This window comes from Dermatophagoides farinae, chromosome 8, assembly GCF_024713945.1.
Source record: "Dermatophagoides farinae isolate YC_2012a chromosome 8, ASM2471394v1, whole genome shotgun sequence".
NCBI lineage: Eukaryota > Metazoa > Arthropoda > Arachnida > Sarcoptiformes > Pyroglyphidae > Dermatophagoides > Dermatophagoides farinae.
In genome coordinates this window covers 3,156,566-3,183,543 of record NC_134684.1, presented here as the reverse complement: position 1 = coordinate 3,183,543, position 26,978 = coordinate 3,156,566, and the positions used below count along the sequence as shown (strand labels likewise).

Here is a 26,978-nt window from a genome sequence, read left to right as displayed (position 1 = left end):
TTTTTTTTTTTTGTTGCATTAAAAATTCGATATTTTTTTCATACCATCGGTAATCGATAATCATCATATTAATTAATGATCAAATCACGAAATAAAAGTCAGTAAACCAAAACCATTTTGTGACCAATATGCAATGATAATTTATATGATTTCTTCTTTGAGGTTTGTGGCTTGTGTTGGATGTAAACCAAAAAAAAAAAAAAAAAAAACAAAATTGAATTATTTCCAACGAATCATCATTTGTTTTTTTTCGCTCTTTCTCATTCCAATGAATGGTCGATTGGATGGATCTAAAAGTTTCTGCCGTTACTTGGATATATATATATGTTCACCCTGTGAACACTGTGGAATTCATAAGCCATGATTATGAGAATGATGAAAAAAAAATGAAAATGAAAAGAATTTCTCTTTAGGCTTATTCTTTGGTTTTTTTTCGCATATACAAGGGGTAATCATCAAACACACCGTACCGTGAAAGTAAAAAAAAAAAGAAAAAGAAAAAGAAAATTCAAACCTCTGGCATTGTTGCTGTATCATGAAATGTTTGGCTTCCAGATTTCCAGATTTAATTTCATTTCATTTTTTTTTTTTTTACTTGGCCAGAATCGGATGCAGATATATGCAATTTGAATTTCGTTCATTTACAATTCATTCATGTGTTTGTAATCATTTCATATGCATATGAATACTGTTTTGTGTCGTTTTCTTTTTTTTTTTTTTTTTTTTTTTTTTTTTTTTTTGATTATACAAAGATTTATGATTTTTTTTCTTCTTTTTTTTGCTCTCTCACATATAATTTCATTTATTTTTTCCACGTACAACTCAATGATTGTTTGGTTTCTGCAAAAAAAAAAAAATTTATTTTTCATTCTTGGATTCTGGCTTGGATTCTTACAATGAAAGAATAGGCATAGGTCTTGGAATTTTTTTCATTTATATGTTTTTTTTTACATTTAAATGTGAAAACAAAAACTTCCTGGAAACCATCACCATCATCATCAGGTCACATTTAGTGGCAGTAGATAGAATAAATAGAATCTCAACAGCAATGAAAATGTTTCGGCACATCATCATTTCAACTACCATTAATTCTACACTAAACAGAATTGATATCAGATGGCCAAATATTTTTTTCTCATCATTATCATTATCATCATCATCATCATCATCATCATCATCATCATCATCATCATCATAAAATTTTGATCATCAAAAACCACGATGATAATTGATCTAAATTCTTTCATTGTTCATTTAGTTTCTGTTTCTGTTTCTGTTTTTTTTCTACTTTTTCATCATCATCATTACTTGATTATTTATTTTTATTATTATCAAATTTACTTTATGTTTACGGGGTTAAATTCTCCATTATAAAGGTTAAACGATTTTTCTTTAAGAATCCAATTCCAATTCAAGAATAATTTGGTAAAAAGTAATCAAAAAATTGTTGTTGATTATATTGGAAATTATCATTATCATCGTTTTCAACAATGATTTCTTGTCAAAAAAAAACAATTCTTTTGTAGAAAAATGATAAGAAATCGATCAAGGCAACAATTTTGCGCAATATAAATAGTCCAAAATTGCATTCAAAATGTATCTAATAATTTTTTTTCGTTTTTTGTTTTGTTTTTCACTGATGAAAATCATAATAATCGATATAGAATAATTGATTTTGCATTAGATTCATTTTTTGTTGTTGTTGTTGTTGTTGTGGTAATCATTGTGTAATAATCGATTTTTTATTTTGTATTCAAGATCCAGAATCGATCGATTGAATTTTTTTTTATCAAAATTGCTGATAATATCCGAATATTATGATTCGAAGAAAACAAAAATACATCATCGATTATGAATGAACAATTTTTTTTCACTCCTATTGGATTGTTGGTCAAAATGATAGTGTGACAACAAGGAAAATGTTGAATCGTGGGCTAATTTGTGGTCATCATCATCATCATCATCGAAAAAAAACTTGCAACGATCAAGCAGCAATATCCGAATCGAATAATCAAATGAACTCAAAAAAAAAGAAAATTGTAACGCATCATAAATTTTTTTTTTTGCTCTTTTCGAGATGTAGAGTTCATTATGAATGACTTAATCTATGAATGGTAGCCAAAAATCAAATGAAATGAACAACAAACCAAACCAGAAGAAAAAAAACACTGTCCTGGTTTATTTCATATTTGATCGCAATTTATGGCTTTTGTGTGTGTATGTGTGTGTGTGGATTCTGATGTGTTTGAAAAAACTGAAAAAACTCGTCCATTCATTTCATTTCTTAATGACAACGAGAAAAAAAAGATTGTCGCTGCTGTTGTTGATGATGGTAAATGTGTTCAAATCAATCATCCGGATTCTTGAGATCAATGCGAGATGAAAAAAAAACCAAAAAACATTTTTTCAATAAAAATAAAATGTCCATGTTGGGATACCCTTATGATTTAGTTTTTTTTTCTTTCTTCATCATCATCATGTTTGTTGTATTTGGCTAATCAAGCCGAACAAAATAGATTTCAATTCTCAATTCTTGATGCTTGATTTTGGTGATTTTTTCTCTCTCTTTCCCTTTCTTCTTCATTTTCTCTCTTAGTTGACCATGATATAAATCTTGGACAAACAAGAACAAAATATTGTTGGATTTCTGTTTACTGAAAAATAAAATAACATATTTGGTATGTAAGAAACGTATCAAACATTTTTTTTTCTTTTTTTTTTTTTTTTTTTTTGGTTGTTGATTTATAAAGAAATTCATACGATAAAAAAAATCTAGATTTTTTTTTATCTCACACACACACACACACACACACACAGAGAATCACCATTAATTTATTACATTATCATCAAATGGCTGTTAACAAAAAACGATTCAACTAAAGAATAATCAACAATTCGAAGATCCATTCATAGAAACTGTTTTTTTTTTTATTTTTGTTTGTTTGTTTGGTCCAACGAAAATCTTTTCCAACAACGTCCAATCCAATCCATTCATTATAATAAATTAGCCATTCAATAGTGTGGTTGCTGTTATCGTAAAAGGCAATCAAGGCTTATCATTCAAAATGATCGGTGAAAAGTGAATCTTGATTTATATGGTTTTCTGTTTCTGTTTTTCTTTTGGTTAAAGCAACCCTGAAAAAAAAATGAACGTCAATTGAATTTTAAGTTTTGCCATTTTCTGAACCATATATAGTTGACCGTTTTTTCAATGAATACTGAAAGATTTTTTATTTTCATTGTTTAATAGCTAGAGATAAAACTGTACAGTCGAATCGAATCGAATCAAATCAAATCGAATCAAATCGATAAGATAAAAATGTCATCATCATTATTTTGATGTGAAATCGATGGATAAATATTGAAAAAGCAGAAAATTTTTTTCATTTGAGAGAACAGATTAACCAAAAGCCATTGTCATGTTATTTATTTAATGGTTTATGATTTCCGGAAAATATTTTATAATCACAAAAATGGTGAAAATGAAAAAAAAATTTTCTGTTAATTAATTTTTCATATAATAATTATGGCTGTTTTTTATTATTGTTGTTGTTGTTATTATTATTATTATTGTTGTTGTTGTTGTTGTTGTTGTTATTATTATTGATTATTGATTATTTATTAATTGTGGTTAATTTTTCAATCTGAATTCATTCATTTTCTATCGCTTTCCGGTGGTGGTGGTGTCAATTTTTTTCTAAATTGTCGCCTAAATCGTTGTTGTTGACGCTGTTGTTGTTGTTGTGATGATGATGGTGACGGTGGTGGTGGTAGATAACTTATGTGATTATAATTTTGAAAATAATTCTTTGCAAATAGATATTCATCAATAATCCATGGATGATGTATTAGATGTTGAATTTTAATTCGTTTCATTGGATCCGGTTCTAACATTGCCGTTAATATATGTATCAAAATATCCGGTGGATTTTCAGCAACATTGTCCGAAAATGTCCAACAATGTTGTAATTGTAATTGTAATTGATTATATGAATTTTTCGCTTCAAATGGAAATCTATCATTTAACATTACAAATAAACAAACACCTAATGACCAAATATCGGCCATAAATGCATTATATGGCCGTTCTTTGATTATCTCCGGTGCCATATAATCCATTGTACCACAATATGTACGATTCAATACAACATTACCGCTATAATCATATGAAATCAATCTGCTAAGACCAAAATCTGTAACCAATATTGTTAGCTTTTCATTTGGATGTCGTATCAATAGAATATTTTCCAATTTCAAATCACGATGTGCAATATTCATTGAATGAATATATTCAATGGCCACAAGCATCTGTGCAAATAACATCTGTGATTCACGTTCTTTTAAAACACCTTTCACACGTACATGACGTGCCAATGTTCCTGAATTGGCCAATTTAATAAATATATACAAACTAGTATTGATAACAAAATGTGCATACAATTTAACTATATATGGATTATTTAATTTTTTCAATATGAATAATTCATTTTTTAAATCTTCAATTTTTGATGAATCAGCATTTATTACTCTACTTTTGCCTATGAAAACAAAAACAATAACAACAACACACATTAGATCAATATAACAAAATATATGTAATTATAATTAGTACTAGTACTAACTTTTTGCAATATCAATTTTTTTACATGCCACTTGAATATTGGTCATTATATGTGTTGCATAGTAAATGCTTGCAAAACCACCTTCAGCAAATCGTTGTCCCAATTTATAGCCATAATATTGTATAATTTGTGTTTCATTTGCAAATCTTGTACTTGGTACCTGATAAAAACGTGTGAATTTATCCGCATCAATCCGATTTAGTTGTCGTGAATCACAACATTTGCTTAAACTTCGTACTAGACCATCGTTCGGTCTTTCGTTCATGTTCACAAATTTTTTCGACTATTTGAATTCCCTGATTTTATACGATTTTCAAGAAAATAATTTAAATTACATAGGAATTATTGAATTTTTCATATTAAAAATTGAATTTTAAATTTTAATTGAATTTTTTTTCAGAATTATTCGCCTATACAAGTCAATTTTTCTTGACACCAAATAGTGCCCGGAGGACAAGGCATAATATGAACCCACCAGCCACCATTAACAAATTCACAGACTAAATATTTGTGTATATTGGTTGGATGTGGGATATCACCTTCCTTGTAACATTTGATAAGATGTCCATCGACATAGGTTGTATATTTTGGTGTTTCGCTTGTGTGTTCGGTCGTGGTTGGCGAAGGTGTCGATGTTGTAGGGGCTGGTGTTGTTGTTGTTGGTGTTGGTGTGGTGGGAGAAGGAGTTGTTGTCGGTGTGGTGGGAGAAGGGGTTGTTGTCGGTGTGGTGGGAGAAGGGGTTGTTGTCGGTGTGGTGGGAGAAGGGGTTGTTGTCGGTGTGGTGGGAGAAGGGGTTGTTGTCGGGGTGGTGGGAGAAGGAGTTGTTGGTGTTGTAGTCGGGGTTGTGGGTGTCGTCGTTGGAGTTGGTGTCGTTGTACTTGGACCCAAAATGCATTCGAAAGAGTTTTTTTCGTCGCCATTAATCATATTATGAACTTTGTTCAACAATGGATTTTTCGGTCCGCAGTGACCTTTGAAATCATCATTTTCCAATGACCAAACCATGACACCAGAAACGCCTAATTCTTTCAGGAAAGCCAACTGTTGCAATAAAAAATCATTAACTTGCGTGAAATATAAAGAAATTATTTAAAGACTCACCTTGCATGATATACTGGCCAGATCATCGTAACCGACCCAGATTTTATCGTTGTATCCATATGGAGCATTGTAATATTCATCGTATTGGATATGCCATTCTTCTTTTTGGAACAATTGACACAATTCGATGTATGAGAGGACACCTTCTTCACCAGAAATAAAGCCTGGTGGCGACATGCCTTTGGCTGGATCTCCAAGTTTGAGTTTGCTTCGATCTTCAATGCTCCAAGCACGGCCATAGAATGGAACACCCATTACCAATTTGTCTCTGGTGGCACCATTGTTCAAATAATAGTGCATGGTGTAGTTGACATTGAAGTAAGTGTGCAACTCATCAGTTTCATCCGGTCGTTTATACAACGGAGCGTTATGACCGTAAAAGTTTTCCCATCCACCGTGGTAATCATATGTCATGACATTCATCCAATCGAACAATTTGTTCAATTCTTTGATATCATAAGCTCGATCGATTTTGTCTTTACCGGGTGATACTGCAGCAGTCAACAAGTAGCCATGAGGTTCAAAAGCGTCTTTAAGTTCTCTAACCAAAGCCAAATAGTTTTGTTTGTCGATTTTCGGGTTACCCAATCGAGATCCAGGATACTCCCAATCCAAATCTAGACCGTCGAACTTGTATTCTTGCAAAAAGTCCAAAACTGATTGTATGAATTGTTGACGATATGTTGGATTTGCAGCCATATCGGAATATTTTTCCGAGCCTTCATACCAACCACCAAGTGAAATCATGGTGGTTAATTCTGGATTCTTCAATCGCAAGTTATTGAAACGTTCATAACCACCTATCGAAAATTTGAATTTTTTTAAATTATATATCAGGTTTATTCATTATACTTACGTTTTTCCCATGAGTTATGGTTATCATCTTGGTAAGGATCGAAAACTTGAATTGTGTATTTGTATTCATCAATTTTAGCAAAACCATACATTAAATGTGTACACTTGAATGGATCAATATCTTCGATAGTGTACGGGTCAACTTTATGATATACGGACCATGTTCCAACATAACAAACAATTCTCATCGGATTTTTTGAATAATCATTATGATCTGAAAAATTCATTCTTTAATCAAATCCGTCATTGTTTTTCAATATATCTACTTACCTCGTTTGATGGATGCATTCATAAGGCCAATGCAGGCCATAATACTAAGTATTGCATATATGGTTTTCATTTTTCATTAATCAATTTTTAAAAAAATGAACGGTAATAACAATCAACCGACTAAAAGTGAGCACCTGAATCCTTATTTTTATAATAGATGGATTAGCTCTATGAAATAAATTATTTCACTGTTTATTTTATCTTATTTTTTTATTTGATTAATTGATCCGTGATCTCATGATTATCGATTGGCGACAATTATGATGCGTTGTGCCATTTATTATATAGATAAGATTAAGTTTAATTAATTAATTTTTTTTTTCATTTCTCCCTCCGATTTTGTTGTTCATTAAATAGGATTTCAATTTAGATGGATAGCCATCGATTGTATGTGATCAATAGTTATGTTGATCAATATAAATAAATCAATCAATATTTTTATAGGACAGAATCTTGAATCAAAGTCCTTTTGATACTTTTTGATACATGGTAACGAATAAATATTGTTCATATAGATTTTATTCAAAATTTTTCGAACAATTTTCATTGAATCAGCTGATTTTTTAAAAACAAAAATTTAAATAAATTGAATCAAAGAGTTTTAATCATTTTTTATTTATTCAACAATAATAGACTACTACATAAATTGTGATGATTATTCTTGAATACAATTTTTCAATGTTGCATGCCATCTAGTTCCTTTTGGACAATCCATTATGTGTACCCACCAACCACCATTTGGTGTGGCAATATATTCACAGACCAGATATTTATGCACATCGGTTGGATGCGGAAGATAACCTTGTTTATAGCATTTAATCAAATGTCCATCGATATAAGTGGTGTATTTTGGTGTTTCGCTTGTGTGTTCGGTCGTGGTTGGCGAAGGTGTCGATGTTGTAGGAGTTGGCGTTGGTGTTGTTGGTGTTGGTGTGGTGGGAGAAGGAGTTGTTGTCGGTGTGGTGGGAGAAGGAGTTGTTGTCGGAGTGGTGGGAGAAGGGGTTGTTGTCGGGGTGGTGGGAGAAGGAGTTGTTGGTGTTGTAGTCGGGGTTGTGGGTGTCGTCGTTGGAGTTGGTGTCGTTGTGCTTGGACCCAAAATGCATTCGAAAGAGTTCTTTTCGTCACCATTAATCATATTATGAACTTTGTTCAACAATGGATTTTTCGGTCCGCAGTGACCTTTGAAATCATCATTTTCCAATGACCATACCATGACACCAGAAACGCCTAATTCTTTCAGGAAGGCCAACTGTTGCAATAAAAAAATCATTAACTTGCATGAAATAAAAAAAATTATCTGAACACTCACCTTGCATGATATACTGGCCAGATCATCGTAACCGACCCAGATTTTATCATTGTAACCATATGGAGCATTGTAATATTCATCGTATTGGATATGCCATTCTTCTTTTTGGAACAACTGACACAACTCGATGTATGAGAGGACACCTTCTTCACCAGAAATGAAACCTGGGGGCGACATGCCTTTGGCTGGATCTCCAAGTTTGAGTTTGCTTCGATCTTCAATGCTCCAAGCACGGCCATAGAATGGAACACCCATTACCAATTTGTCTCTGGTGGCACCATTGTTCAAATAATAGTGCATGGTGTAGTTGACATTGAAGTAAGTGTGCAACTCATCAGTTTCATCTGGTCGTTTATACAACGGAGCATTGTGACCGTAAAAGTTTTCCCATCCACCGTGGTAATCATATGTCATGACATTCATCCAATCGAACAATTTGTTCAATTCTTTGATATCATAAGCTCGGTCGATTTTGTCTTTACCGGGTGATACTGCAGCAGTCAACAAGTAGCCATGAGGTTCAAAAGCGTCTTTAAGTTCTCTAACCAAAGCCAAATAGTTTTGTTTATCGATTTTCGGGTTACCCAATCGAGATCCAGGATACTCCCAATCCAAATCTAGACCGTCGAACTTGTATTCTTGCAAAAAGTCCAAAACTGATTGTATGAATTGTTGACGATATGCAGGATTTGCAGCCATATCGGAATATTTTTCCGAACCTTCATACCAACCACCAAGCGAAATCATGGTGGTTAATTCTGGATTCTTCAATCGCAAGTTGTTGAAACGTTCATAACCACCTATCAAAGATTTGAATTTTTTAAAATTATATATCAGGATTATTCATAATACTTACGTTTTTCCCATGAGTTATGGTTATCATCTTGGTAAGGATCGAAAACTTGAATTGTGTATTTGTATTCATCAATTTTAGCAAAACCATACATTAAATGTGTACACTTGAATGGATCAATATCTTCGATAGTGTACGGGTCAACTTTATGATATACGGACCATGTTCCAACGTAGCAAACAATTCTCATTGGATTTTTCGAATAATCATTATGATCTGTGATATGATATACAAATGTATTATTCAAACCTATCATGAATTGTTTCCCTGAATACTCACCTCGTTTGGTGGCCGCATTCAACAAGCCAATACAGAAGCATATACAAAACAATGCAAATGTCGTTTTCATTTTCATTATTTCTTTTAATCAAAAAAAAAAAAAATCAATACACGATGATCAAATCCAAAGTATCACAATGATTTTCAATGTTTCTTATTCTTATAGTCAATGTCATGGCTAACTAGGATGAAGTAGTGAGGAGGCACAAATCACATGAAATCATATCTGATTTTTAAAAATAGTTACGTTGTCAAGTGCCCGTTGGTATTAAGAAATTGCAAAGAACAATAATCCCAAACGTATCAAATAGGATTTTCGATAAATTAAATAATATAATCAATCAATCAATCAATAAAAAAAATTGACATCTTCATTGCATTTTAGATGCATATCAAATTGATAATCGCCAATTTTGATCATAGATTTCAGGTAAAAAAATATCTGACATCATTTACACACACACACACACAAACATTAAAAAAAGATTTTCATAATGCAATCGATTGATAGTTTTAATCCAATTTTATAGTGGAAATTTTCAATATTTTCTTGATTGATTTTAAACGTGTAATGCATTGGTATTCAATTTCAGTAAAGTAAAAAATCATCGTTATCATTCTCTTGTTTTTCATCATCATTTTGTTTATTATCATCAATTTGATTTTTTTCATCGCCAAAAATTTCAATTAAATTTTGCATTTCACTTTTTTCCATTACGTCATTGTCTTTAAAATTTTTCTCTTGTTGACGATTTTGATGATGATTATGGGAACCATTTTTTTTATCAAGTAAAATAGCCTCTTCACTTGATTCAATTTCATTGTCATCATCATCGTGGTCATCTTGATTACTTTTGTAATTATTATTATTGTTACCAATATCATTATCTTCATCATCATGATATTCCACAACTTGACCATAATTAGTATTAGGCAATAATGACGTTTGTAATAGACAACTTTTCGATAGATCCAATTCGAATGGAACAAAACTATTCACTTCCAGATGTTGATGACAATTACTAATGAATGAACTTAATGATGATATGAATTTTGTTATATGTGTTGCAATATTATGTACATGTTTTTGATCCAATAGTTCCAATTTCACTAATACATCCGATCGTAATGCGGCAAAACGTTTTCGTGCTTCTTGTCGACAACGGAGAATAAGACGATATTCATAATTACCAGTTTCAACACGATAAAATGGTTCTTGTAATGCTTGATATGTATATTCTTCATCATCCATTTCTTTGACTTTTAAACAATATGACTATAAAGAAACAAAAATTTTGAATAATAAATATATATCCAAATCCAAATGAAATGAAATTCATAATAATAAATTACCAGATATTCAAATTTGGCATCAGCATATTTTTTAATCGTTAATTGTGTATCCGGTATTGCTTTGTTTAGATAAGTATTCAAATCGCTCAATATCTAGTAAAAAAAAAAGAATCAAAGTTGTACAAAATCATCAAAAAAAACCATCGGATTATTTGTATTCATCACTTACAGGTTTTAAATCTTTAAGCATTTTTGTTCCTTCTTTTTCAAATGAACGATGAACATTACCAAAATTAGTGAATGCAAGACTAGCATCAGTTTGTGGTTCATGTGCACCAATTTCATTGAATACATCACCAAAATCTTTATAAGTGGATACAATATCCATATAGCTACGTATCACATAATTCATGTGCGTTATTAAACCTTTGAATATGAATTCATTTCGATCAAGTTCTTGAAGTTTTTTTACTAGGCTATCTGCAGTTTGCAAAAAAAAAAAAAAATAGAAATATCGAATCTTAATAAAGACAACAAAAAAAATTTTCAATAAAATTACCATTGCATAGAATAGCACGACTTAATCCAAGTGCATCAGCTGTAGCAGAATCCATATTATCAACCATTTTATGTTTCAATTTTTTCAATATTATATCCAATGTTTTTCCTTGTTTTGGATCAGCATGAAGTTTATTATAACCAATGGTCACTTCGTCTTTTATCGATTGTATCATACGTGCAACTTCAACTTTGGTACTTCCTTTTACACATTTTCCATCAACACTAATGATTTCATCACCAGCTTCTAATGTACCATCTTTAGCGGCTGGTGTATTTTCGAACACCTGTACAACATAAAGACATGGACAATTTGGTGCACCACCACCGATACTGATACCAATTAGATTACCATCATCTTTTTTGATTTTCACCAAACCCGATGATACACGCATTCCCCTGTGGTAGTGATAATAATAATGATAATTTTCAAAAAAATAAATAAATAAAAATTAAAAATAAACAATTACATTCGATCTTCTCCATAATAGTAGTAATAATTATTATTATTATGGTCACAATCGGACCAACGATAATAATCATAATAACGATCATCATTATATGATGAATATGGATTCATATTGGCAAAACAAAACAAAACAAAAAAGAGAAAAACAAGAACAAACCAAACCAAGCAGAGAAATGAAACAAAACTAGAATAATATATCATCAGTATTGTTTGGCGACCAACACACCAAAGGAAATGAATTAAATCCTGTCATATTTATCATAATTTTCAATTATGAACTCAATTATGAAATTAGATCGAAAATTGTATCCGGTTTGATTTTTTTTTTGTTTGTTTATTATGAACACATATGGCTTGAGAATGGTACTTACATTTTATCTTCATCATACAGATATCCATCCTCTTCTTCCATTAGCATATCGGACATTTTTGTTTTTGATTTCAATTTTTTTTTTATTTGTTTGTCAAAATGTTTTTCAATTCCATATGGTATGTTTTTGCAAATCTTTTATAAATAACACATCACATCACATCACATCATGTGTTTGTGTGTCATGTAAAATTGTTTTATATATACCATTATGCTCGCAATCATTTTTGTTTCTGGATCATTTAACCATCATTTTTTTTCATTCAATATACCACTACTACAGAATTGTTGTTGTTTCGGTAATTTTTTTTAATGGTTTATATATAGAGAGGAAGATTCCATAATTCTGGTTGGATAGGTTGGAATTTTGATTTTTTTTTTTAATCAAAATCAACAAAAGAAAAATCCAGCCACATCAATGGCGACCTCTATGAATAGAGATTCAAAACATTCAAAGCTATTTCCTCCTGTCGATTCTTTTTTTTCTGTTGTTCCTCATTTTTTTTTCTCATCAACAACAGAAAAAAAATTCCTGACCCAATGATTAATCTACTTTGACCTTTTGTCACAAAACTATTCGAGTTGTTTTTTTATTTTACTCAATTTCATCAAATTCATTTCAAAAATTTGAACATCTGTCAATGTTTAATACTATTTCAATGGTTCGAATAATCAACTAAATTATCAATCATCAACATCAACATTTTTATTATTATCAATCATTCGTAAATGATTTACAAACATCCTATCCTATATATCGATTTTAATGTGAAAAAAAATCCATAAAATTTCAAATACAATCTTTCAGGTGATGAAAATGACGTAGTATGTGTTATGTATCATGAAACCATGTGACCAAATCATTGAAAAGTGAAAAATTTTTTCAACATCATCATCAATGTTATATATCAAACCAGAAATCTCGTCGTAGTAGTATTTGATATCCTTTCTCCTATATAATATCATTGTCAATGTGAAATTTGTAAACCGAAATAAAAACTGAACATATATCCCGTTGATGGTAAAGAAATAAAAAAAAAATTTTTGGGTGAGTAGTATGTTTGTTATTTGGATTGGATTGGATTGCAACCAAAATATTTTCATTCTGTCTTGCGTGTATCAGAATACACATGTGTTTTGTGTGTGTGTGTTTTTTTTTGTCGTCTTATGTTGTTTCTGCAATTTGTTGATAAATTCCATCGAAATCTGCAAAAAAAAAATGATGAATGGTAAATTCATAATAATTGTAATGACGAATAACGAATAAATAAAAAAAAATCCCCAAATTGTTTCATACACTCACTACATTGATTGCTGTAACCGAAGCAACCTTATGTGACATTATTATTTTTTCCTGATTCACTTATTGTCTGTATATGTAGTAGTTGAATGAATTCCGATTGACATAATAATAACAATGATGATGATATGGATGATGATTTTGTCTAAAAACATTCACTTTTGGCTAGATTTGTCTTTTTTTTTTTTGTTCATCATGGCATTGGCATTTGTTTTTTTTGTTCATGTAAATGTGTGTGTGTGTTCATTAAATAAATGACTAGTGATGTTTTCAATTTGACGACTGATCATGACGATTCTTAATTTTTTTTCTACTCCTCTTATTTTGTTTGTTCACATTAATTCTTCAGTTAATGTTGTAATGGAAAAACCATCGGTATTCATTCTTTAACGGAATTCACTGTTCATTCATTTGATTTCCGCTAGGCTATACTACAGTAGATCAGAATCTGAAAAGTTGACTGATGATGATCAAATGAAAACGTGGTAGGAATTTTTTTTCCTTTTTTTGTCTCACTTGCTATAACATAACTATAGCTATTTTACTTGTGATGGTATCGAATTTCCAATTTTGATATTCAAAAGTCATAATTATCATCATCATCAAATCATGAAATAAAAAACCTGAAATGACACCTTAAAGAAAAAAAAATTTTTACATCAAATCATTATTATCAATTATTAATCTCAGTTTTTCTTTATCCGAATCCAGATCGACTATGAGATGGTTTTAGCGTGCCTTTTTTTATTTATCGGCCATCATTATCATCAAATCGATACATGTCCTAAACGACAAATGATTTGTCCAAACTACAATAAATCCTAATTTGTTCAATAATATACATACACACACACACACACATTAACGAATTATCAATCATTATCATCGAAAATAAAACATCAAAATTTCAATGTTTGATCATCATCATCATCATCATCATGTATTGAATTGATATATGCAATACAATGTATCCAATGTGCACATGTTTATGGAGTGTATTTGATCACCGGATAAATTATCATCATAGCTGAACAAATTTTGTTGATAAAATCAAATTTGAATTGGTAAAAAAAAAATATATGAACATCGATATCGAATTGAAGAATAATAATTTTTTGTTTTTTTTTCTAGTTTTAGTTTTTTATATCTCTCAATCACACACACACACACACACACACACACGCATACAAAGAAGTGCCTTCTGTTTGGTTTTTATTTCGATTTTTTTTGTGTGTGTGTGTGTTCAATTTTTTTTATAGAGACATCAAAAAAAAAAATTTGCCCATTGTTTGTTTGATTTGATTGAGCTTCGATTCTGGATTTCAAGATTCAAAACAAAAAAATCTGCCTACAATTTTTTTTGTGATCATAATAGCATCAAAATCGACCAATTTCGATAATCATCCATTATCATCAACACACACACACACATTTATTTATTTTTGTTGGAAATTTGTTTTTTTTTCTTCGTGTTTTTTTTTGTTGTTGTTGTTATTGTTGTTGTTGTTTGTCCATTGATCATCACATTCTCAATCATCATCATTTAATCATCATAATATCGAATGTTGTTTACATATGTCAATCATCATTTACGATTAATATTAGTAGTTGACAAAGGAGAGAGAAAAAAATTATCATCATCATCATCATCATCAACGACAAATTATTATTGTCAACACGCGTCGGGTAAGTTTTATTTTGAATTCAAAATAGCCGATAACAAAAAAAAACTATAGGAAAAAAACAGTTTGAATGCATGTTACGCAAAATGTCAAATATTTTTTTTTTTGGTTTTCTTCTTGTTCATCTTTTCCCAATTTGATTCGCTATTATAAGATCATTTTGTTTGCATGTATTAACCCGTGATTACAAATTGATTGAATCCAAATTAGCCAAGAAGGTCACATTCACATTTATATAGAACGCAAGTGCACATTTTTTTCAACTTTATTTTCCAAATAAAATTTTCATTTTTGATTTGTTTTGATTTGATTTTGTTGTATCATCATCATCATCATCGTATCATTATCACTATCATTATCATCATGATTTATCTTCTTCATAGTCATCGTCATCAACATATAACATATAATCATTTTATAAATACAATTTGTTTGAAAATAGAGCAAAGAAAAAAAAATTTCTTTTTTTTCACTGTTTAAAACCAAAGAAATTTTTTTTTCAGTTGGCATCGACAAAAATTCTTTTTTTTCATTTCATTTCGATAAGATTCATATCTTGACAACATATAAAATGATGCATCTATTCATATTTATCTTGTTTGCCGTTTCATTGTCGAAGACCTTCTAACAGATAATGAAATAGGGAGAGAGAGACATTTTAGCTTCGGGTAGTGGTGGTGGTGGTTTTGATTTGTTTTTAAATTTTTTTCTGTTCTAGTTTCAATATCATTTTTATATTCTTATTCATAAACACACACACACAAAGAAATTAGAATCAACCTGTGAATAATGATGCTGACGATGATGGCGATATGTTACAATTTTTCTTTTGTTCATTACTGAAAATATATACCATTCCATATATTCACATCGCATCTGAATTCATTGACGTCGTCATCATCATCATCATCATCAACATCGTCGTCGTCGTCGTCGTCGTAGTCGTCGAAACTCGTCTGTGTATACGTCGGATATAAAACGATTGTTTATGGCTGAGTGAAATTGGTTTTGTTATTTTTTTCTGATCTTTCTTTCCCTCTCCTCTCTCATTTTTTTCCCTATCCGAATGAAAACTTGTTTCGTTTCATTTCATTTCTGTTTTGTTTTGTTTTGTTTTGTCTTTTCAAAATGAGGGAAAGCAAAGTTTTTTTCATTCACGATGTGTGTGTGATATCTGATGATGATGATGATTATTAATGTGCAAAGGTGCGTCTTGTGTCTGTGTTTGTGTCTATGTTTGTGTGTAATGGTCATCAGCTGGCTATTTTGATTTTTTTTTTTTTTGATCCTTTTTTTTCTTCAATTAAAACTTGTTGATTAATGAAAAATTTCTCATCTTTTTTTTTCCGAAATATCATAGCTGTGAAAACAACAACCAGCCTTAAAAAAAGAAAAAAAAATATAAGCAATGAAATTTGCCGAACATTTATCGGCGCATATAACTCCAGAATGGAGAAAACAATACATTCAATATGAGGTTAGTTTTTCAGTTTTTTATGATGATTTTCTTAATTTTTTTTCTGTTTTTTTCTTCATAGCACATGAAAGAAATGCTATACGATGCCGTTGATTCCATACCGATTGAATGTCAAGAACATGAATTTCTTGAAATTGTACAAAAATTTGATGAACAATTTACACATTTTTGTGAAAAAGAATTAAACAAGATAAATTCATTTTTTGCTGAAAAATTAGCCGAAGCTGTACGAAAATTTAATGATCTTAAAAATGAACTTGATTCAGTTATTCCTGGTTCAGGTGATCAAGATCAATTTGAAGTTCAATTCACAACACCGCCATCATTTCAACAATCAAAAGAAACGCAAAAAAAACAAAGCCGAAAATTATTGAAAAAAATCAACGATCTTAAATTGGCATTTTCGGAATTTTATCTTAATCTTGTTTTATTACAAAATTATCAAACACTTAATTTTACCGGTTTTCGGAAGATATTGAAAAAACATGATAAATTATTGAATACAAATGCCGGTAATCAATGGCGTCAAAATAATGTTGATCATGCACGTTTCTATACTAATAAAGAGGTGGATAAATTGATTGAAAAGACTGAAAATATTTTCGCCAATGTATTGGAAGATGGTAATCGTTCAAGGGCTATGAAAAGACTTCGGGTACCACCATTGAATGCTCAACAATCATTGTGGACCACATTCAGAGTTGGTTTCTATTCCGGTGTTTTAATCATCTTATGTGCTGCATTATTATTACAATCAATACAATCAAGTGATGTGATCAAATTTAATTACCTTTGTCTACTATTTCGTGGACCATTCTATATATGGTTATTCATATTTTTATTGGGAATCAATGTTTATGGTTGGCGTACATCCGGTGTAAATCATGTTCTTATATTTGAATTAGATCCACGTGATCATATTTCTGAACAACATCTATTTGAAGTGAGCTTCTTTTTCGCTGTGATATGGGCATTATCATTGTTAGGCTATTCATATGCAACATCATTCGATATTGATGGTAATCTATTTCCATTAGCCACCGTTATACTTTTCATTTTGTTTTTGATAAATCCAACGAAAACATTTCGACATACGGCTAGATTTTGGTTGTTACGTGTTTTGGTATGTATATATTCATCAAAAATGAATTTTCTTATTTTTATCACATTAATGATATTATTTGTTTATGTTTATATTCAAAAAATAGTATCGACTTTTAGTTGCACCATTCTATGCCGTTACGTTTGCCGATTTTTGGCTTGCTGATCAACTGAATAGTTTGTCAATATTGTTTGGTGATGCTATTTTTTACATATTTTTCTACATTAATTTTTATTATCTGAATTCGGACCATAATGGTAGAGTTATTTTTATTTTTGTTTTTGTATTGATATCATAATTGATTAATAATTATTTACAAATTGGAATAGCATCACATATGCCACATGGTAAAACCTATCTTACGTGTCGTGCAATTTTCGCTGCATTACCAGCATGGTTTCGTTTTGTACAATGTCTTCGACGTTATCGTGATGATAATTATCGTAGCCTATTTCCACATGTAGTAAATGCCGGAAAATATTCAACAACATTTTTTGTCATCGCATTTTCAACATTAACTGAATTAACATCAAGTAAGGATATTTATTGTTTGAATCATAATTGAATGATGATAATTTGGTTATTTATAATTTTTTACAAAGCAATTCCGGGTGATCCTTCTTCAAGTTCATTCTTTTATTTCTGGATTGCCGCATTGGTTATATCATCAATTTATACATATAGTTGGGATGTAATCATGGATTGGGGCCTAATGAATGTACGATCAACAGAAAATTGTCTATTACGAAATGAACTTGTCTATTCGAAACCATATTATCATATGGCATATATTGGTGATTTTGTTGGCCGTACAATGTGGGCATTTACAATTTCATTAAATCAGGTGGGCAATATTGATTCGGATTGGCTGGGCACCGGTGTTGCTACTATTGAATTGTTTAGGTATTTTTTTCTCCGTATTTAGATAATTTAATACAATAATTATTTTGTATTTCATTACAGACGATTTGTATGGAATTTTTTCCGTTTAGAAAATGAACATCTCAATAATTGTGGTGAATTTCGTGCCGTACGTGATATATCGATTGCTCCTATTACATTGAATTCAATAAATAACCATACAAATGGATTCCATAAAACGGGCGCTATATTCAAGAAAAAAGACAAGAAAAATCATAAACTACGACGATCGACTAATCAGTATTCAATAAAACGAAGGTAAATTAATATTATTCTCTTGTCTATATCAAAACTCATGTTCATCTTTTTTTTGTTTTGTTTTTTGTTTACAGCCAAGATGATTCCAAATCAAGCGAAGTAACACTTTTGATGGACACAACCAGAACGATTAGCCATAAAGATTATGATAAACTATGATATAAATAAAACAAAAAATACAAGCTATCCAAGCTATAATAATTAGGTTTAATTTATATGAAAATTTCTCGAATCCCGAATTTTTTTTTACCACTTTTTTTCGGCCAATCACATTCATTTTAACAAATTCAATACAGAACAATCAAATCAAATCAAATCAAATTCATTGATTAAAGTATTTAAAAAAATACATGATTTTTCTCCACCATTCATCATCGAACTCAATTTACTTAATGTTTTTTCAAATTTGTTTTTTTTTTTTGACCTTAATCACATAAATCATCACAAAATTAAAAAGAAACAAAAAAAATTTATATCTACATTACTTGATGAATAAATACTCAGATGTGAAAGACAAAAAATTAGGTATTTTGTATGTGTGTGCGGGGGTGAATGATAAAGCAAAAAAGAGGTGATGGATTTCCGTTTTGCTGTGTTGTGACATTTTTTTTTGTCGGTGTCATCAAACTGTTGTTGTTGTTATCATTTAACAATCATTAGCCGTGAATATTTCGAAAGAATTTTTCATTTTTTCATTTTTCATTTTTTTGCTTTCAATCAATCAATCAGCCTCCAAAAAAAAAAAACTTGAACTTTGGTCAAGTACTACTGATCGTTTTCCAAAATCCTTATCAAAATTCCATTTACATCAATTTAATCGGTTTTTTTTGTTTGTTTGTTCTTCTTCATAATGTGATTCTTTCATATCAGTTGAAAATATTTGTGCTTTGATAAGATTTGAATGTTTTTTTTTTGCTATTTTGATTATATACACAAAAACATCACTTGAGACCAAGATAATCGAGTAAAAATCTTAAACATTTCTTTTTTTTCTGATGAAAAGATCTTGTCCCTAATTGGAAACAATGTCTTTATATGAATTGATCTAAATAAATAACGCCACAACAAACAACTTGAACAATCAAAAAAAAAAAAAAAAATTCAATCTGAATCTGAAATGGCGATCAAGATTTATTTGTCCGTTGTTGTTTTGGTAATTTTTTCTCGAAATTTTTTTTTTACTAAATTCTAATTTTTCTATGACATTTTTTTTGAAAAAATAGACACTACTAGTGGCTGCTATCGATGCCTATAAAATATGGCCACATCCAAAAGAAATGAAAACAAATGAATCATTTTTATCGATTGATCCGAAAAATTTTACAATAAAATCAAAAGTTAATGGTGATTGTCCAGTTCTTGATCGAGCAATCAAACGTTATTTAGATAGAATGTTCATAGTGGATTGTTCACGTGTAAATGAACATTTTCGTGGTAGATATTTTTCGAATAAGACGGAAAATTTTAACAAAATTCATGGTTATGATGGACAAATGACAATGGTACTGATACAGGTTCATGATAAATGTGAAACAATACCAAATACCGATATGAATGAAGCTTATACAATTAAAATCGATAAAGATCATTCAATAATCGATAGTAAATCCGTTTGGGGTGCATTACGTGGTCTAGAAACATTAAGCCAAATGATTACACGTGCTGGCAAAAATCAATTTCGCATTAATATTGGCCAAATCAATGATGAGCCTCGTTTTACATTTCGTGGTTTTATGTTGGACAGTTCACGTCATTATCTTCCTCTTCACGCTATTTATGAAACATTAGATGCAATGGAAATGAACAAATTCAATGTTTTCCATTGGCATCTTGTCGATGATCAATCATTTCCATTCGTTTCGACTACATTCCCGGCATTAAGTGAAAAAGGAGCATATAGATCGAATTTCATTTATACACCTGAAGATGTACAAAAAGTATCACATTATGCTAATGATCGTGGAATACGTGTCATACCAGAATTTGATACACCTGGCCATACACAATCCTGGGGAAAAGGTCAACCAAATCTGTTGACACAATGTTATGATGCAAAAGGAAAACCAAAACCCAATGTTTATGGACCGATAAATCCTGTATTAAATACAACCTATGAATTTATACAGAAACTTTTCCATGAAATAGCCCAACGTTTTCCCGATCAATACATCCATTTAGGTGGTGATGAAGTGGAATTTGGTTGCTGGAAATCAAATCCAATTCTACAAGAATTCATGAAAACCAATCATTTTGGTGATGATTATGCTAAACTGGAAAGTTATTATATAACCAAATTGATCGATATTGTACAGAATCTGAATCGAAGTTATATTGTATGGCAAGAAGTATTCGATAACAAAGTGAATATTCGTCCGGAAACGGTTGTTAACGTATGGAAAGGTAATGGATGGCCAACGGAGATGAAAAATGTAGCAAAAGCTGGTCACCATGTATTATTATCAGCTTGTTGGTATTTAAATTATATTGGCTATGGAACCGATTGGTATAAATATTATCAATGTGATCCACAAAATTTCAATGGCACACAACAGGAAAAGAATCTTGTGATTGGTGGTGAGGCATGTATGTGGGGAGAATTTGTTGATGCATCCAATCTTATAAGTCGAACCTGGTATGTAGTAAATTTTATTTATATTAATTGAATAGCAATTAATCTATACATAACATACATTACTTATAAGGCCAAGAGCGTGTGCTGTTGCCGAACGTCTTTGGAGTCCAGAATCGTTCAAAGATTATAAAAATGCTAAACCACGTTTCCATGAACAACGTTGTCGTATGCAAGTATTAGGATTGAAAGTTGAACCAATTGAAGGACCAGATTTTTGCTATTGTGATGATGCGATCTGATGTTGAAATTTCAAAACAATTATTAACTGATTATTGATTTACCATTTACTATGGGTTTTAATAGTCCACCATTTAAAAACATTAATGAATGAGATTTGATTTAAATAAAGAAATTGAACTTTGTATAATAATTTTTTGACGATAATAAGTGAACAAATCAAATTAGTTTGGAATATATGAGAATTTGGACGTTCTATTTGAACAAGATCATCAAATCACTGGCGCAGCGCCCTCTATCATCATCATCATATATTATTAATAAAGTTCTTAATTGTATATAATATAATAGTCATACTATGTGAATATTTATTTTATATTAAATTCATTTGGATTTGGATTTAATTTAAATATAAATTGATTGTGTTTCATTCATTCATTCATCTGGTTCTGGAATTTATGTAAAAATGATAATCGAAACTAATACATCAATGAACAATAAAAGTAGATCAATGAAACGTAGACGTCGTCCACGTGGTAAGCAAAAAAAAAAAAAAAAAAAAATAATGGATCCATCGATCACATGGATAATTAATCATCATTCTATTTTAACCCATTTTTAAAGATAGTTATTTTTTACAGCAAACATTTCGTACACATTATCCAAGAATGACTGTCGGTTCATGGATACCGATATTTAAATTATTGTCCATAATTTACCTGCTAATGGGTTTGGTTTGTTTTTATTTAAATTTTTCGGTTGTCGAATATAAATTTGAATATACAGAATGTCTTCGTGAATTTGATATCAATTCATCCCAACAAATGGATATTGTACATTGTAAAGATGTGATTGATAAAAATCCTGGTTCTATTTGTCGTTGTCAAATTCCAGTATATATGGAACAAATACCGAAAAATGTTTACATCTATTATGGAATGGAATTTTATTATCAAAATTATTTGCCATATGTTAGTTCGATTGACAGTTTTCAATTAAGTGGCCAACAATTAACAAGTGATGATTGTCCAATCATTAATAATCATACGCTGCCAATTGTTCCTTGTGGTATGGCTGCCAACAGTATGTTTAATGATACGTTTGAATTAAAAAAAAGAATCCTTGCTCGTGATCAATATGGAATTACTAAACGTTATCTGTATCCAATTTCAATCATACGAAAAAATATTAGCTGGAGATTTCCGGAACGATATCAAAATCCATCTGTACCATTGAATGAATCATTAGAATATGCATTTCGTGGCACAATGAAACCAAAAAATTGGCCACTACCAATCTATGAATTGGATATTGGTGATCCGAATAATAATGGTTTTGAAAATGAAGCATTCATTAATTGGATGCAAATATCACCATTTTCATCATTTCGTAAAGCTTATGGCCATATTGATCATCATCGTATGAATAGTTCATTCATATCGAATGGTTTACAAGCTGGTCAATATATTTTACAGATAAATTATTGTAATATATAAAAAAAAATCTTTTTAAATTCAAATCTAATTAATTTTATCTGAATTTTTTGTTTTTTCATATCTAGCATATCCGGTTCACCGTTTCAATGGGAAAAAATTCATAATCATTTCGAATACATCACCAATGGGTGGAAAAAATTATGTTCTAAGCTACATATTTCTCATAACATCTTTATTCACGGCAATAATTACCATTATATTCTATTATCTTGATAAACGATATGGGCAAGTGTAAGTTTTTGTTTTTTTTTTTTTTTTTTTTTTGTTTGCAAAAATGAAAATTTTTTTTCACTTTTTTACCTTTTTCTATCTATTTCATTTCATCAGTTCAACACAGGTTTATGATTATCTTTATCAAAATTATGAAACAGATGATCGAAATACTGGCTATAGATATTCACGTTTGAATTGAATGATAAAATGTCAATTCATTTTAACTACAACTAAAACTGATGTAATATTGATGCAAATATATTTTTGGTAATAATAATAAAAAAAATGATCATGATCATGACATCGTGGGACATAATTTACCTTTTTGTGACCACCCTCCCCTTCCTAGAAAAAAATGGCATTCACACATGTTACTGTAGCGCGGTTATAAGAAACAGAAAAAAAATTGATCCATAAGACATGAAGAGAAAATGAAAAAAAAATCAACATCAAAATGAAAAGAAAATATACCCCATAATGCTAATTTAATGAACATAATCCTACGTACACACACACACACGGTTAGCCTAAATATAAATACAATGAAACGATGATGATGATCATCATCATCATCATAATGAAAAACACATGAATCAGAAAAAAAAGACAAGACAGAAACACACACACACACAGAAATCTATCAACCATAATCAAGACTCACACACACACACACACAATATGTTTACTACTGGATTTCCGTTTTTTTTTTGTTTTGTCCTCTATTTTTTTCATGATCCAAAAAAAAATATTGGTCCATTGAGGCCAATAAAGATTCTTATTATTTTTTTTTCTTCTATCCAAGGATATTTTAAGATTCAAACAACAACAACAACAACAACAACGACAACAAATAATATGACATATTCGAATAAATTTGATCTGAACGAGAAAAAAAAATACAACCTCGCTTTATGGTAACATACAAGAAACCGATGTTGGTGCTGGTTGGTGGTGGTGGTGGTGGTGGTGGTGGTGGGTGCACAGAGAGTAAAGAAAAAAATATAATGAGGACTCTGGGCCAATTAGGTCACAACACAAGAGAAACAAGACAAGTCAGTTGAAAATGGACATCTAGAATTTTTTTTCTTTTTTTTTTGGTATAGAAATCCTCGGGACAAAAGTTGTTCAGCTTGTGTTCATCATGATCATGTTTTTTCAGTTTTTTCAGTTAATGATAATTCAATGTTTCATTTTTTTTTCTTCTTCTTCTGTATACATCGTTGTCTTGTCACACATATAGATGATGATGATAATATTGATTAGAAAATGGAACAAACACAGAAATAGAAACAGAAATAAGAACTCTGTATTCGGATAAATGAATCAAAAATATGGTAGTAGTAGCAGTAGCAGTGGTAGGAATAGCATTAGAATGACAAACGGAAATTCTTGGATAATAAGATTTTTTTTTTATTCGTTCGAATCTTCTTCAATCTCTTTCAATGCAATGTATCTTGTTTGTGTGATCCATGATGTATCATGTGTGTGTGTGTGTTTTAGTATAAAACAATAATGACAAAATATCATCGAAGAGATGGATATATATAAACAAAAAAAAGCGGCTTTTTTCAACACATATGATCTCTGTGTGTTTTTTTTTTTGAAATGGTTGAATTGGAATTTTCCCTTTCTCTTTCTCTCTCGACAACAAATCGAACAAATAATGACAAAAAAAAAAACAAAATCCAACCAAAAACATGAAAAAAGGGGAAAAGAAATGAAAAAAAAAACATCAACTACATCATTCTCATCATCAACATCATCATCATTGGCGACAACAACAGCCACTAAGAAGTAAATTAGATTTGACACAGTAGGATATCTTTTAAGAGAGAGAGAGAGAGTAAAGAGAGAGAGAGAGAAAGGAAGAAAATAGATTTAAGACTCGATGAGAAAACAAAAAACAAATCTACATTCATTCATCTCTCTCTTTTTTCCGTTTTTCTTCATATTATCCATATACACGACAAATGAAAAAAAAATTCTTGTGATCACTTGGCCATCATTTTGTCTTGTCTTGTTTTTTTTTCTATAGTCAAAATCATGTCAAATTTTTTTTGTTTGTCGTTTGTTTTTTTTTTTGTTTTTTGTTTTATTTTCATTGATAAAGAACAAAAATCACTACAATTCGAATGATGGCGTTAACCATGGCTTGATGCTTTAGCGCTTTCAATAATAATTCTTATTATTCATTGAATGAAATGAATTCTTCGTCTTTTTGTTTTTTTTTTTTTTTGTTCACATTCAATTCTAACCGGATGGATGAACGTCGATCATCATGTCGACATAATCATTATATTGTTACTTAAAAACAAAACGGAACGAAAGAAAAAAAATAGATTCTCAACTAAAAATCTAATTGTCTATGGATTCTTTCATTATTATTTAGTGAATGTGAATGAATTGAGTGAGCGATTCTGTGAATGGGGGGTGGGGGTGGTCGCTAAGCTAAACTTCTATTATTCAATTATTTCTCTTGTATATCTCTATATATGGAACAAAAAGCAAGAGTTTGATGGACAAAATCTTTGACGAAATTCTGTCTAATCATGCAATGTGTGTGTGTGTGTTGTGTTTAGAATGATTCATTTGTTCATCATCATCATCGTTATTATTGTTCTTTTTTTCTTTTGGTGTTATTGGTCGAACAAGAGATTTACGAATGAAAAGCAAAATAATAATAACAAAAAAAAAATCAACTAAGCCGACTGCTGCTGCTGATGTTGCTGCTGTCAAGTTTTTTTTTATTATTATGGAACAATAGACATTGATCCATGATGATAATGGACGAATCAAAAAAAACAAAAAGAGAGAGAGAGAAATCCAAAAGATGGCTAAATGATTCGGCCAAAAAGATTTGGTTTTATTCTGTTAGCTAAAAAATAAAAAAAAGACTCATACTGAGATAAGTATTGGTGAAATTGGTTATGGAAAAAAAAAAGAAAATGAGCCTAATTTAGAAATCTCGTCCAAAAAAATCTCATGGTTTTTATCATTATTTTTTTTGTTGTCTGGACTTTGGCCATCTCCAATGGGCATCTCCAGCCGGCTGATTTTTTTTTTTTTTATCCATTCGTAATTATCCAATTATAGTCAATTCAGTGTTTATCAATGAACTTGATTATCAGAATGAGAAAAAATGATGATGATGATGATGATGATGATCAGGAATGGCAAAAGAAGAGATTGAAATTGGTAAATATTGGAAAAAAAAGTGTCAATCATTCATTTCCAAATTCATTTTGTTATTATAATGATGATTTTGATGATGATGAAGAAAATCCTTGAATTTATATGTGAGAGATCATCATATATATTGAAATTATTATGATATGATATGATCACTATCGATGATGATGATGACTATTTTTTTTTCTTTTCTTTGCTTCATTCATTTCATTTTGACAACAATTTTTTTTCTGGATCATCATGGAATGAAATCGATTTGAAAATTGATTCGAAAAAAACGTATGCTACCAATGAGTAAAGAAAAAACTTGATTGGCCGTACAATTTGAAATCCAAAAAAAAAAAAAAAATGTTGGCATATCATTTAAAGTATTTGTGTGCCAGGCTATACTTATGATTGGCATCCGATAACATTTTTTTTGGAGACTGGGGATGATGGTGGTGCGATAAACATAAGTTCAAACATTCTTTCTTACTTACTAGTGAGTGAATGGCCGATATTTATTTCGATTAAGTTCGATTACCGATCTTAATACGCAAGTATATATTGTCG

General features: G+C 30.3%; 6 protein-coding genes across 11 annotated transcripts; 3 read left to right on the top strand and 3 right to left on the bottom strand.

Moving 5' to 3' along the window:
- Positions 1–3,570: 3,570 nt before the first annotated feature.
- LOC124495676 (testis-specific serine/threonine-protein kinase 4) lies at positions 3,571–4,887 on the bottom strand. The gene is made up of 2 exons (XM_047059096.2): positions 4,623–4,887; positions 3,571–4,538 (listed from the first exon to the last, which is right to left on the bottom strand). The coding sequence occupies exons 1-2, from the start codon at positions 4,885–4,887 to the stop codon at positions 3,655–3,657; spliced, it is 1,149 nt and encodes a 382-aa protein (XP_046915052.2). The 3' UTR covers positions 3,571–3,654.
- Positions 4,888–4,972: 85 nt separating this feature from the next.
- On the bottom strand, positions 4,973–9,452 carry LOC124495677 (putative chitinase 10). The gene is made up of 8 exons (XM_075733452.1): positions 9,290–9,452; positions 9,014–9,226; positions 8,158–8,957; positions 7,507–8,097; positions 6,849–6,921; positions 6,580–6,792; positions 5,724–6,523; positions 4,973–5,663 (listed from the first exon to the last, which is right to left on the bottom strand). The coding sequence occupies exons 1-8, from the start codon at positions 9,363–9,365 to the stop codon at positions 5,025–5,027; spliced, it is 3,405 nt and encodes a 1,134-aa protein (XP_075589567.1). The 5' UTR covers positions 9,366–9,452; the 3' UTR covers positions 4,973–5,024.
- A 140-nt stretch (positions 9,453–9,592) lies between these two features.
- Positions 9,593–12,417, bottom strand: PICK1 (protein interacting with PRKCA 1). Of its 2 annotated transcripts, none has more exons than XM_047058956.2 (5): positions 11,981–12,417; positions 11,142–11,539; positions 10,812–11,062; positions 10,643–10,735; positions 9,593–10,565 (listed from the first exon to the last, which is right to left on the bottom strand). In XM_047058956.2, the coding sequence occupies exons 1-5, from the start codon at positions 12,034–12,036 to the stop codon at positions 9,879–9,881; spliced, it is 1,485 nt and encodes a 494-aa protein (XP_046914912.2). In that variant the 5' UTR covers positions 12,037–12,417; the 3' UTR covers positions 9,593–9,878. The 2 variants fall into 2 exon arrangements, with proteins under 2 accessions (XP_046914912.2, XP_046914914.2); XM_047058958.2 differs by lacking the exon at positions 11,981–12,417 and adding an exon at positions 11,611–11,697.
- A 202-nt stretch (positions 12,418–12,619) lies between these two features.
- Positions 12,620–19,068, top strand: LOC124496112 (solute carrier family 53 member 1). Of its 5 annotated transcripts, none has more exons than XM_075733216.1 (10): positions 12,620–13,027; positions 13,991–14,343; positions 14,411–14,965; positions 16,322–16,438; positions 16,500–17,561; positions 17,647–17,797; positions 17,870–18,073; positions 18,143–18,443; positions 18,504–18,719; positions 18,794–19,068. In XM_075733216.1, exons 4-10 carry the CDS (start codon positions 16,370–16,372, stop codon positions 18,876–18,878), a joined length of 2,088 nt encoding a protein of 695 aa, XP_075589331.1. In that variant the 5' UTR covers positions 12,620–13,027; positions 13,991–14,343; positions 14,411–14,965; positions 16,322–16,369; the 3' UTR covers positions 18,879–19,068. The 5 variants fall into 5 exon arrangements, with proteins under 5 accessions (XP_075589331.1, XP_075589332.1, XP_075589333.1 ...); XM_075733217.1 differs by lacking the exon at positions 12,620–13,027 and adding an exon at positions 13,082–13,208; XM_075733220.1 differs by lacking the exons at positions 12,620–13,027; positions 13,991–14,343; positions 14,411–14,965 and adding exons at positions 15,447–15,966; positions 16,095–16,167.
- Positions 19,069–19,418: 350 nt separating this feature from the next.
- Positions 19,419–21,718, top strand: LOC124496024 (beta-hexosaminidase subunit beta). The gene is made up of 3 exons (XM_075733221.1): positions 19,419–19,872; positions 19,943–21,351; positions 21,422–21,718. Exons 1-3 carry the CDS (start codon positions 19,837–19,839, stop codon positions 21,588–21,590), a joined length of 1,614 nt encoding a protein of 537 aa, XP_075589336.1. The 5' UTR covers positions 19,419–19,836; the 3' UTR covers positions 21,591–21,718.
- A 242-nt stretch (positions 21,719–21,960) lies between these two features.
- On the top strand, positions 21,961–23,483 carry LOC124495387 (cell cycle control protein 50A). The gene is made up of 4 exons (XM_047058751.2): positions 21,961–22,064; positions 22,153–23,013; positions 23,090–23,255; positions 23,352–23,483. The coding sequence occupies exons 1-4, from the start codon at positions 21,995–21,997 to the stop codon at positions 23,434–23,436; spliced, it is 1,182 nt and encodes a 393-aa protein (XP_046914707.2). The 5' UTR covers positions 21,961–21,994; the 3' UTR covers positions 23,437–23,483.
- Positions 23,484–26,978: the final 3,495 nt, after the last annotated feature.

Coding starts and splice junctions, on each gene's coding strand:
- LOC124495387 (XM_047058751.2), top strand. CDS start 21,995: ATGATAATCGAAACTAATACATCAATGAACAATAAAAGTAGATCAATG. Junction 22,065..22,152: donor ACGTAGACGTCGTCCACGTG/GTAAGCAAAAAA, acceptor CCATTTTTAAAG/ATAGTTATTTTTTACAGCAA. Junction 23,014..23,089: donor TATTTTACAGATAAATTATT/GTAATATATAAA, acceptor TTTCATATCTAG/CATATCCGGTTCACCGTTTC.
- LOC124495677 (XM_075733452.1), bottom strand. CDS start 9,365: ATGAAAATGAAAACGACATTTGCATTGTTTTGTATATGCTTCTGTATT. Junction 6,922..7,506: donor TGAAAAATTGTATTCAAGAA/TAATCATCACAA, acceptor ATTGATTAATGA/AAAATGAAAACCATATATGC. Junction 5,664..5,723: donor TGGCCAGTATATCATGCAAG/GTGAGTCTTTAA, acceptor TTATTGCAACAG/TTGGCTTTCCTGAAAGAATT.
- LOC124496024 (XM_075733221.1), top strand. CDS start 19,837: ATGGCGATCAAGATTTATTTGTCCGTTGTTGTTTTG. Junction 19,873..19,942: donor ATTTGTCCGTTGTTGTTTTG/GTAATTTTTTCT, acceptor TTGAAAAAATAG/ACACTACTAGTGGCTGCTAT. Junction 21,352..21,421: donor AATCTTATAAGTCGAACCTG/GTATGTAGTAAA, acceptor ATTACTTATAAG/GCCAAGAGCGTGTGCTGTTG.
- PICK1 (XM_047058956.2), bottom strand. CDS start 12,036: ATGTCCGATATGCTAATGGAAGAAGAGGATGGATATCTGTATGATGAA. Junction 11,540..11,980: donor CTGTATGATGAAGATAAAAT/GTAAGTACCATT, acceptor TCACTACCACAG/GGGAATGCGTGTATCATCGG. Junction 11,063..11,141: donor TCGTGCTATTCTATGCAATG/GTAATTTTATTG, acceptor TGCAAACTGCAG/ATAGCCTAGTAAAAAAACTT.
- LOC124495676 (XM_047059096.2), bottom strand. CDS start 4,887: ATGAACGAAAGACCGAACGATGGTCTAGTACGAAGTTTAAGCAAATGT. Junction 4,539..4,622: donor AAAAATTGATATTGCAAAAA/GTTAGTACTAGT, acceptor TTGTTTTCATAG/GCAAAAGTAGAGTAATAAAT.
- LOC124496112 (XM_075733216.1), top strand. CDS start 16,370: ATGAAATTTGCCGAACATTTATCGGCGCATATAACTCCAGAATGGAGA. Junction 17,562..17,646: donor TTTGGTTGTTACGTGTTTTG/GTATGTATATAT, acceptor TTCAAAAAATAG/TATCGACTTTTAGTTGCACC. Junction 17,798..17,869: donor TCTGAATTCGGACCATAATG/GTAGAGTTATTT, acceptor AAATTGGAATAG/CATCACATATGCCACATGGT.